The sequence below is a fragment of the Microtus oregoni genome, unplaced genomic scaffold, assembly GCF_018167655.1.
Source record: "Microtus oregoni isolate MIOR12 unplaced genomic scaffold, Mior012 000020F_ref0000438, whole genome shotgun sequence".
NCBI classification, from domain to species: Eukaryota; Metazoa; Chordata; class Mammalia; order Rodentia; family Cricetidae; genus Microtus; species Microtus oregoni.
The window spans coordinates 36,659,338-36,670,598 of NW_024543079.1; the positions used below are offsets into that span (position 1 = coordinate 36,659,338).

The 11,261-nt window shown below is 47.0% G+C and overlaps 1 protein-coding gene across 5 annotated transcripts in view; it reads left to right on the forward strand.

Moving 5' to 3' along the window:
* Dnaaf9 (dynein axonemal assembly factor 9) overlaps nucleotides 1–10,890 on the forward strand; it is a 135,781-nt gene extending 124,891 nt beyond the window's left edge. For 4 of the 5 annotated variants that reach the window (XM_041670189.1, XM_041670190.1, XM_041670193.1 and 1 more), the window contains 7 exons: nucleotides 83–169; nucleotides 3,447–3,553; nucleotides 3,875–3,949; nucleotides 4,738–4,940; nucleotides 6,366–6,431; nucleotides 7,405–7,498; nucleotides 8,030–10,890. In XM_041670189.1, the coding sequence (XP_041526123.1) occupies nucleotides 83–169; nucleotides 3,447–3,553; nucleotides 3,875–3,949; nucleotides 4,738–4,940; nucleotides 6,366–6,431; nucleotides 7,405–7,498; nucleotides 8,030–8,142 (745 nt within the window). In that variant the 3' untranslated portion in view covers nucleotides 8,143–10,890. The remainder of the gene's footprint in view (nucleotides 1–82; nucleotides 170–3,446; nucleotides 3,554–3,874; nucleotides 3,950–4,737; nucleotides 4,941–6,365; nucleotides 6,432–7,404; nucleotides 7,499–8,029) is intronic. The other variant, XM_041670192.1, reaches the window with a different exon arrangement.
* Nucleotides 10,891–11,261: the final 371 nt, after the last annotated feature.

An 11,261-nucleotide genomic window follows, 5' to 3' on the forward strand; every position in this document is an offset into this window, starting at 1 on the left:
AAAAATGTGTGCAAATGTAGAGAGGTTAACATTGACAACCCTAATTAACCTGGGTCTTCTCTGGGTCTCTGTGTTTTTAAAGGAATGAAGACATTGAGCTGATTCTCTCAGAAAACAGTTTTTCAAGTCCCCAGATGCTACGTTCTCGATATTTAATGTTTCCTGGCTGGCAAGTATCATTACTAAATAGTAGCTCTAAAAGGAAATGTGAGCCACATCTGTAGCAAGGATCGGCAGAAATGACAGTAGCATACATGCTTCACAAGGGTCACTATGTTAACTGGATAACCTGCTGTGGCCTGGACGCCTTCCCAAGGGGCCAGTGCTCCACAGTCTGAGCCTCTGAACACTGTGATTCAAGTGGTCATCCTACAGGTACCAAGTACAGTGAGTGGTACAGAACCAAGACTTAGATTCCCCAGGTAAAAAAAAATTGCCCTTCCCAATAATCAGCCATTTAGATAGAATAGGTAATCAGTCATCAAAAGTAGGTAGGCTTCTGCTAATGAGATCCATGGAATATTCTCTACAGCTGGCTCCCAGCCCAAGAACATCACCAAAAAGAGGACAAAGGAGAGATGCCGAGTCCCCCATGATCTTACTCTAACACCATTGTCACCTGAGCTGTCTCTAGAACTAGCCATAGAGCTTCTGAGTGTAATGTAGATGTAAGTTAATAAAACTAAAATTTAGAGTTAATTGTGGCTACCTATGCCTGGCAGCCACAGTACTGGGTACTGTAGAACCAAAGCATTCCCACAATGCCAGGAAGCTCTGCTGTGCAGTGCTGCTTCTTCAGAGCTTTGCCTGTCTTGGCTTTTTTATTTCATATCAACAAAACACATTATAAATGCCACTATTGTTCACATTTTATAGATGACAGAAGCAGCAAGAGTTCAATGATGTGTCCAAGATACAGCTAGTAGTCGGGTGGTGGTGGTGCACACCTTTAATCATCCCAGCACTTGGGAGGCAGAGGCAGGCGGATTCCTATGAGTTTGAGGCCAGCCTGGTCTATGGAGCGAGTTCCAGAACAGGCTCCAAAGCTACACAGAGAAACACTATCTTGAAGAAAAAAAAAAGGAAGGAAAGAAAAGAAAAGAAAGAAAAAAGAAAAGAAAAGTTTAAGAACAAGAGAGATGACTCAGTAGTTCAGAGTACTTGCTTCTCTTGCAGAGAACCTGGGTTCAGTTACCAGCACCCATGTGGTGCAGTTCAAAGCTTTCTGCAAACTCAGAGTGTACATGGTACAAATACACACATTCAGTCAAAATACATAAACACATAGAATAATGATAATAAATTTTTTTAGAAAACAATGAAAGGAAAGAAAAAAACCTATTGCAAGTAAGGCATGGTGGCTCACATTCTTATCCCAGCACTCGGGAGGATAGAAGCAGGATTGGGAGTTCAGGATTTTCCTTAGCTACATAGTAAGTTCTAGTTCAGTCTCACAGGCTACATACAGGAAGCCCTGGCTCAAAAAACTTTAAAAGGGGTTGAGCACAGTGGTGACTGCCTTTATTGCAGAAGAACCTCTTGGGGACCAGCCTGATTACATAGAATCCCCAGGACAAACCTCTTTAAAGGTCTAGCAAAATAGCTCAGTGGTTAAAGAAGCTTACCACCAAGCCCCCGTGGCCTGAGTTCAATCCCAGAGTCCCTCGCAGTAGAAGAAGAAAACCAGCTCCTACAAGCTGTCCTCTGACCTTCATGTGTGCAGTGTGGCAAGTGCGCGCGCACACACACACACACACACACACACACACACACACAGCTGGGCTAGTACGTGCTCCCGCTCTTAGCATGGTAGGAATGACACCCGTTCAGTGGTTCTGTCCTCTCCTGGAGCAGTTCCAAATCAGAAATAAATCAGGAGTTGAAATGAAATGTCCTTAACTGTGGAAGCTGAATGAGATATAAGAGTTCATTATACTCTCATACTTCTTTTTTTGGTTTAAACTAGAAATTTTCTGTATTAGAAAGTTTCACAATGTGGACATGGTAGCTCATACTAACAGTGACAGCATTTGGGAGGAAGCAGGAGGACCAGGGATTCTGCATGATCCACAGCAAGCTCAAGGCCAACCTCATGAAACACAAAACCCTGTCTTTAAGAAAGAAAAAAAAGTTATTTCATCCAGCTATAGTAGCATGTACTGATAATCCCATATATTCAGGGTCCTGAGGCAGGAGGATAAAACGTGAGTCTAGGAGTTCAAGACCAACCTAAGCACAGAAGTGAGACATCTTAAAGTTTGAACACACACACCACACACACCAAACTCTAAATTTATTTTTTGTATATTTTATTTTTCAATTTTTTTTAAATTTATTTTTTGTGCATTGGTGTAAAGGTGTCAAATCTCTAGCAACTGGAGTTATTGGTAGGCTGCCATGTGGGTACCAGGAACTGAACCCAGATCCTCTGGAAGAACAGGCAGTGCTCTTAACTGCTGAGCCATTTCTCCAGCCCCAAACCCTAATTTAATGCTCTGAGTTTAGCCCTGATGTTACACTGATGTGACAAGCAGTGTGATTACACAGCAGTGGCCTCACAACTCCTTAGTTCCTTCTAGAGAAACGTGGATGTTTTAAGTTCCCCACCATGAGATGGGCGTGTCTGGAGTGTTGAAAGTAATCCTAGCTGTTTTGAATGCTGAAGCAGGTGTATCTTCAGTTCAAAGTGGGGACAGGGTAGAGTAGGGGTGGTCCCAGCTGTGTTAGGAAGGACTCCTAGTATCATGAGGTCTGAGGGAATGCACAGGCCCTGGACTTGAGGGAACTTGTGCTAGTCTAGAGAAGTTAGACCTGCACTCTCAGGAAGGTTCTGCTCCAAGGCACCATCCTGCTTTCCAGTCTCATAGTGAAGCAGAGGTATACACACTGGGAACAGTACTTCAGCCAAGCCATTGTGGTGCGGAACTTTAATCCCAGCACTTGGGAGGCAGAGGCGAGAGAATTTCTGAGTTCAAGGCCAACCTGGTCTACAGAACAAGTTCCAGGATAGCCAGGGCTGCACAGAGAAACCCCATCTTGAAAAAAACAAACCAAGCCCCCAGTTCAATCCCTAGCCCCATATAAACCAGTGTGGTGCCCCATGCTTTTAATCCCTGCATTAAGAAGGTGGATGCCCAGATGGTCAGAAATGTAAGGTCATCGTTGGTTACATAGCAAATTTGTGGCCAACCTGGTATTGGTAAGACCCTAGTTCATATAGGAAAAAAAGAGAAATATATGTTGTAAACAAAATAGTGTATTAATTAGTGAGAGAGGATTGAACAATGATGACTAGTTTATCCCAAGATAGTATATATAACACTGAACCCCAACACTGAATGGATGAGATGGGGGCAAAGGGTACTACAGCTTCTTGTATATGTTCATGAATATGTCAAAGAATTTAAGAACAATACTTGTTCTTACATTTTAAAAACTATTTTAAGGTATGAAGGTAAATTTGATTCCGGATCCGTCTTTCCACTAATGGTTCAGATCTGCGTGTGGTTTGACCGACCTCTGGAGAAAACCCGCTTTGTGGCCAAGTGTAAAGGTGAGTGTGGCTGGGACACGTTTCACCCTCGATGGAAGACTTGTCCCTTCCCTGTAGCCCCATTTCAGTCAGTATCCTCGGATTTCTGAAGTCTTCTCCATACTGTCAGGATCAAAGCAGGTAGGGGGGTTAATGAGATCAGATCTCCGGTTCCAATTATGTGTGGCCACGCTTGGCTCACTCTGAGGGATAGTGGTGGAGGCCCTGGGCAGGAGGAGTGGAATCTTGAGCCCTTCCCCTGGCCCTGACCTTCTGACTCTGTTGATCTAAGCTTGGCCTCCCTGTCCAGGTAGCTGAATTCCTGTCCTTTCCCTCCACCAGCAATTCAGTCTTCCATCAAGCCAAGTCCCTTCTCTGGGAATATCTACCACATCCTTGGCAAAGTGAAGTTTTCAGGTAAATGGGGTGAGTCTTGGTAGCTTGGCACTCACGGCTCATGGTGTGAGCTCACAGCCCTGCTGGCTCCGTCCTCTTTTCCACAGTGGCGGATCTGCCCTCAGCTCCTGGGAACGCCAGTGGGCTGTACAGAGGTTGGGCTGTAGCGCAAGGCCACTGAAGCCCAGCTAATGTGTGTCCATGCTTTCTTCCATTCTTTTATAAAGCTGTTCTTTTTACATTTTACATTACGTGTTCTGACAGCACATGTATGAGCACCACGTGTGTGTCTGGTGCCCATTTGATCCCCTGTCCCTGGAGTTAAAGTTGGTGTGAGCCACTGTGTGAATGCTGGGAATCAAACCCAGGTCCTCTAGAGAGTATCAGCTAGTGTTCTTTACCACTGGGAGGTTCTCCAGCCCCTTCCTCAGGCTGCTGCCCCTCGAGCTGCTGGGTAGTACTTAGTCCTTGACGTCACAGCCAGCAGCTGCATTCAGCCTCTGAGGTGAATCCCTGGGTGTTACTATCAGTGCAGTGGCCTCTCCTTTTATGACAGATCTTGCAGAGGCAGTGGTGAGTGGCCCTGCTTATCTGACCTCTAAGCATTTTCTTCCGCTTGTGTTCCTCTGCCCTATTAACAGTGTGTGTCTGATCACCCATACCTACCAAACCATATACTTCTACTCATCCTTTCCGACTCGCCACTACTGATCCCGTCAGTCCCTAGGAATCTGTCAACCTGCCAGCACTGTTACAGTCTAGCGTTCTTGTGGGATTTGTTCTCAGGGACAAATGTGTTCTCTGTGCAGATTCTGAAAAGACCATGGAGGTCTGCCACAACACTTTGACCAATTCCCTGAGCATTATGCCGGTTTTGGAAGGACCCACTCCACCCCCCAATTCCAGAAGCACACCTCAAGAGAATGGGCAGCCAGAATGCTATCTTGTGTTCATTGGCTGCTCCCTGAAGGAGGACAGCCTCAAAGACTGGCTTCGACAGTCAGCTAAGCAGGTGACTTGCGAAACCAACTTCACTGAGCCCAGATACGGCCAGCACACTCCTCTGAGCCTGGCCTCCTTCCCTCTGACACCAACTAGTCCACACTTCAAGGCTCAGTCAAGACTTAGGGACATTTGGGGATTAAGAAGCAGCCTGTAGGGGCAAATTCCAGGTGGATATGTCAATACTGTGTTTTGTTTTGAGTTTGGGATTATTTGTTTTTCTGGACAAGGTCTCTGCATAGCAGTGGCTGTCTGAGAACTCACTCTATAGACCCTGCTGGCCTCAAAACTCACAGAGATCCGCCTGCCTCTGGAGTGCTGACATTAAAGGCCTGGTCCTGTACACTTTTTGTTTTATGTGTATGAGTGTTTTGACTGCATATATGTCTGCACCACATGCATGCTTGGTGCCTGTGGAGGCCATAAGAGATCAGATCCCACCGGGCAGTGGTGGTGCACGTCTTTAAGCCCAGCACTCAGGAGGCAGAGGCAGGCAGATCTCTGTGAGTTCAAAGCCAGCCAGGTCTATAAGAGCTAGTTCTAGGACAGGCTCCAAAGCTACAGAGAAACCCTGCCTCGAAAAAAACCAGAGAGGAGGAGGAGGAGGAGGAGGAGGGGGGGGGGGACAGAGAGAGAACACGAACAGATCCCCTGGAATGGAGATATAAATAACAACTGTGGGCACTGGAAGTCAACCCCAGGTCCTCTGGAAGGACAGTGCTCCATGCTCCATGCTGCTGAGCGTCTCTCCAGCCCAGGCCTGTGTACTTTGACAGCCAGGCATTTTAGAAGCTGTGGTGCTAAGCACAGACAGTATCAGCGGTTTGCTTTGTCCTGGAACTCGAGGAGTAAAGTTGCCTGGGGTCTTGGGTCTTGTCCATTGATGGTAGTCTTCTAGGAGCTATGACCTTCCTTGTGTGATTAAATTCTTCTGCTTTTGCTTATTTTAAGGAGGTTTTTTTTTAGGAGGTTGGGTGTTTTGGCTGAGGTGGTTAGGCAGAATCTCACTGTGTAGGCCAGCCTGGCTTCAGATTTTAATCCTCCCGCTTTAAACCTCCCAAGTGCAGGGATCACAGATGTGTGTCACCACTCCTACTTTAGATAAGGACTTAAATGTTACTAGACTATGAAACCTCCAGATGTCCATTATCTGTCATTGTGGCTCAAGCATAAGAATGTACCAAGAGGCAGTTGTGCCCATTTGCAAAGCACTGGGGACAGTTGTTTCCAGCTGTCTTGCAGGGCTCTGGTGTGAAAGTAGTTTACTCAGAGGATTAGTCAAGCAAGACAGCATCTCCATGAAACCTGGTTCATGTACTCTTCCCTCTTCTGGGGTCCTTGATGCTTAACTGGCCCCCAAAATCCTGTGAGCCTTTGGCTGCCCTTGTACTCCCTCAGCCCTGTTGAAATGTGTGTTTTCTCTACATCCACATAGAAGCCTCAGAGGAAAGCTCTGAAGACCAGGGGAATGCTGACCCAGCAGGAGATCAGGAATATCCACGTGAGTGGCTGCCCTCGCTCCCAAGAAGCCTAACCTTGTAGCTTCAGTAAATGGAGTGGCCACTTCTGCTGTGACCTGTGGATGAAGTGGAGGAGATCTGGGTCTGTAAGAGGACTGGATAATGGGAGAACTAGCCTTCTCATCCTGCCCAAGTAGTTTTAGAAGATCTCTATTTAAGATAAGCAGTCAGGCCGGGCGGTGGTGGCGCACGCCTTTAATCCCAGCACTCGGGAGGCAGAGGCAGGCGGATCTCTGTGAGTTCAAGACCAGCCTGGTCTACAAGAGCTAGTTCCAGGACAGGCTCCAAAACCACAGAGAAACCCTGTCTCGAAAAACAAAACAAAACAAAAAAAAAGATAAGCAGTCAGCCGGGTGGTGGTGGCACACACCTTTAATCCCAGCACTCGGGAGGCAGAGGCAGGTGGATCTCTGTGAGTTTGAGGCCAGCCTGGTCTACAAGAGCTAGTTCCAGGACAGGCTCCAAAGCTTCAGAGAAACCTTGTCTCAGGAGGAAAAAAAAGGGTTAAAGCAGTCAGCTGCACGTAGACAGCTGTTCATGGGAAGGCTGTAGACAGCTGTTCATGGGAAGGTTGTAGACAGCTGTTCATGGGAAGACCGTAGACAGCTGTTCATGGGAAGGCCGTAGACAGCTGTTCATGGGAAGGCTGTAGACAGCTGTTCATGGGAAGGCTGTAGACAGCTGTTCATGGGAAGGTTGTAGGATCCTAAGGCTAAAATGAGATTTCCTGGGTGAGCGTTACTAATAGCTGACTGACCCCTAAGCCTCTTCCCCAAGCCCATGCCCACCAAGGCCTTTTAGGCCTTTTTTCAAAGGTTTTGGGACAAAAAATTAAAAACTACGATCCGAGCCCCATCATGGGCTGTCACTAGTCCCAAGTCTCTGCTTTATGCCTGGTACCTGTAGAAGCCGGAAGAGGGTGTCAGGTAATTCAACAGGTTTCTTTTCCAATAGGTGAAACGCCACTTGGATCCCCTACCTGCAGGCTACTTTTACAATGGCACCCAGTTTGTTAACTTCTTTGGAGACAAGACGGATTTTCACCCACGTATCCTTGGAAACAGTTTGATCCCAGTGTGAAAATTTGGGAGATGTGAGCCTCTCCTATAAAATTGGTGTCTGCTAGGAGCACCACAGCAAGCCCTAGGAGCAGGCAGCATCTGTAGACCTGGGGGAGCTCGCAGGGACAAGCCCCACAGGCACCATCCATGTTATCCTTTCAAAATTGCTGGTATTAGATGTGCCCTTCATTGACCAGTTGTACTGTCATCCTCCATGCGGTGTGGTTTGAAGGCAGCATTGGTAGCAACAGGGTCATGACATACAAAGTAAAGATGGCCTGTTCCTGCAGTAACAGTAGGCAGTTCCTGGGTAGGATGAAATGCAAGACTAGCAAGCTTCAATGCGCTTGAACCCAAGAGTTCTAGGACTTCATGTTGCCTGTTACCCTCATTGTAGCTGAGATGCTCTGTGTTAGATACTTTGGTTTCCCAAGCCTCACCTGCCCACAGGTCCCCCTGGGAGAAGTGCTCCTTCCTGTCCCCCAGGCTCATAGCTCACCTCCTTAACCAGGTACCAGTCATGGACCAGTTCATGAATGATTATGTGGAAGAGGCCAATCGGGAGATCGAGAAGTACAACCGCGAGCTGGAGCAGCAGGAATACCGTGACCTCTTTGAGCAGAAGCCCTAAAAAAAGCTGGGCCTGTGCCCACGAGAGATGAATGAGTGAATGGGTGTCCATCTTTCCTGGAGGCCTCTCCTGAAGGGGCTGACACTGTCCTCCCTGGCCTGTGCCTGCCAGCATAGTACATGTTGTCTCTATTCTCTCTCCTCTCTACACCCTGAAAGGCGTTGTGTTCACCGCTGAGTGGGGGCTGTGCACAGGACGAGCAGCTAGACTGCCCTGTGTCCCAGCGTCTCTGGGTATCTGATAACAGACTCTCCGGTAGACAGCTGGACACTGTGAGGCTGAGGAGAACCCTTTGGCTTACGCGGTGCAGCTGCTGGGAGTTAGAAGGGTCCTGGTTGCCTAAGCAGTGGCCAGGCAGAGATCCACAACGCCCTGTAGATGAGAGCACTTCTGTGGGGTGAATGGAGGCAAGATAGGATGCTTTCTGTACACGCGAGGCTACTGCGTTAACGGTCCTGGAGCTCCGCAGCAGCATCACTTTGGTCCTCTAACTCAGAGACAAGAGCAGGCCTGCTACTCAAGCCCTGGCAGTGCTTCACCTCCCAGTCAAGGTGAATATCCTGCAGCTGGTTAGTCTTGGGCCCAGGGTCTAATCATTTGGGGGCTGTTGACCTTTCACCCCTGTCATGGAAGGCAGTGCATTTCAGAAAACCTCCCCTGAAACTGCCCCAGGTATGTTTACTTGATTCCGAGGACCAGGAATTTCAGGAATCTGATATTCAAATTAGAATCCCCTCCAGTGGTTTTTCTTTTTTTCCCCCATTGGGCTGCACAGCAAAGGTGAACTAATTTGCATCCCAAGACTGACCTCCTAAGTAGAGTGGGGTGCAAGATCCCTAAAGGTGATGCCTGCTAGGACTTGAGTGCCTCCGCTGCTTGGACTATAAATGTTTTCTGAGTTTCATGGACTTTTTGCATGCCTTAGGAAGAAGCACATAGGGAAAGCCAGCATCGTGTTCTGTAATGTAGAAAAACTTCTGCAGAAGGGTCCTGGCACAGCGGAGACGTAGAGGGAGCCTGGTAACAGAGCTCTTTGGGCAAAGTAATAATCAAGGCTCGTCAATAAAATATTCTTGTATTATGAAAAAAAAGGTTGAAGCCAAATGAGCCAAATTACAAGTTCCATTGGATAAGAATTCTTGCATTAAGAAAAACATGTGAGAAAGGCCCATATGCTCCCATCCCTGCTCCAAAACACACTGGTGACAAGGCCCTCCTGTTGAACTCTAGTCTGGAAATCCCTGACTTCTGGCTGGGGTTCAGTAGCATAGATCTTAAGTGCAATTGATTAATAAGCAATGAATTACTATAGCTCCCTTTGTCTTCACCAAGCTCTTTTTAAAAACTAAAATTTGAGCTAGCAGCCTTAGAAAAGGGAAAGGGGGACTACGAAACAATTTCATTTCCTTTGGGGGGTGAGGGTAGACCACAGGTCATTTCATTTCCTGCAGGGTTACTGTGAAGATTTCAGAGGGAGCTCTAGATTAAGGGCTCTGGCTGCTGCACAAAAGCGTTTTTAAAGAGGGGTTGGGGCCACGCTGTGTGGTGAACTTGGTTTCTAGCCATCGTCCATAGAAGTGTGCTTTTACCAACCTGCCCATTGCCCCCATTTCTCTCATCAGAGGGGAAACTGATTACCTCAACTTGAATATAAAACTGTGGTTTTGAAGAAAAGGCAGAACATTCAGAAGTTCTTTGCCCCAAGAGGGTAAAGCTAGCTGAAGCCTCTGTAGATGTTCCCTAACCTGCTTGGGACTCTGGAGGGGCCCTGCAACCACACACTGTGAGTTCTTTGAGGACTAGGAGGGGACCTTGCTTCTCCTCTGCTGCTCCCCACAACCTGCGGGCCTCTTGACTTCCATGGGGTTTAACATTCACTTGATCCCTTCAGGTCAGAGACTATCTCCAGAGGAAAGCCATGATAGTCTCTAGGCTCTAATCTTAGAAGTGGACGGCAGGGACCCAGCAAGGATTTTAGGGAGCAGTTCCCAGGACAGGCAAAGTCCCCCAGGGGCTTCCATGCTTTCTACCAGCTTTCCTGTTAGCAGCTTCAGTTCCCATCACCAGAGTGAGTGGCATAGTGGTGAAGTCACTGAAGTTATGGGTTGTTTTGTTCTAATGTGGGATCTCCCCAAGTGGACTGTGGGGAAGAAGCAGACATTGGAGGCAGGTTTGCCTACCAAGCCCTCAGGCTCTTTGACCTGAGGCCTGGACACTAGCCCTTTAGGCTGTGATCAGTAAAAATGTCCCTCCTAAATCCTCTTGGGATTTTGGAGAATTTTTGCACAGTAATAAGCTCTGGCTTCTCAAAAGGGAAAAGTTCAACTCAAAGACTGTAAACGGTTAAGTATTCCAGCCATGCTGCTGACTAGTTGGATAGTTGTACCTCAAAACCTAGGTGGGAAGTGGCTTTCTCATTATCCCACGGTCAGATACTAATGGAAGAGCTCGCTTACGTGCCAAAATTCACTTTTATACTAGTTTTTCAATGCTTTAATATTTGTAACTTAAATTTTAAATTCATATTTACAAACACTACTATAACTTCAGTGAAACTGAATTGTGTGATTGAAGCTTTTTGCTTATTATAATATTTATTACACTACTTAATTCAGTAAATATATAAAAGTAGCCTTCAATTTATTTTTATATTATTTTCCATGTTTTTATCTGCAGTTGTGTCTGTGAATTTCCCTTGGAGATTAAGATGTAATACTAAGGACCAATAAACTGTCACTCAGCAAGCTGTCCCTGCCTATTCCTTTGTCTCTGGTATGGCTTTGGAGGGTTGGAGCCCTGGGAACTGGACACTTTCTCAGTCTGGCTGGGATGTTCCTGGCTAGGATTGCTGAGAGGAAGAGCCCTTGAAGCTCACACTTGGAACCCCAATAGAGGGTAAAACTCACATCATACAGTCACCTACACTGAAGCTGGATGTGGTGGCCTTTAATCCCAGCACTGGGAGGCAGAGGCAGGCAGATCTCTGTGAGTTCAAAGCCAGCCTGGTCTATGAAGTGATTTCCAGGACAGCCAAAGATACACAGAGAAGCCTTGTCTTGAACAAAACAAATCAAAAAACAGTCACCTCCCCTGGCTTAAACACTTGAGGATCCCAGGAG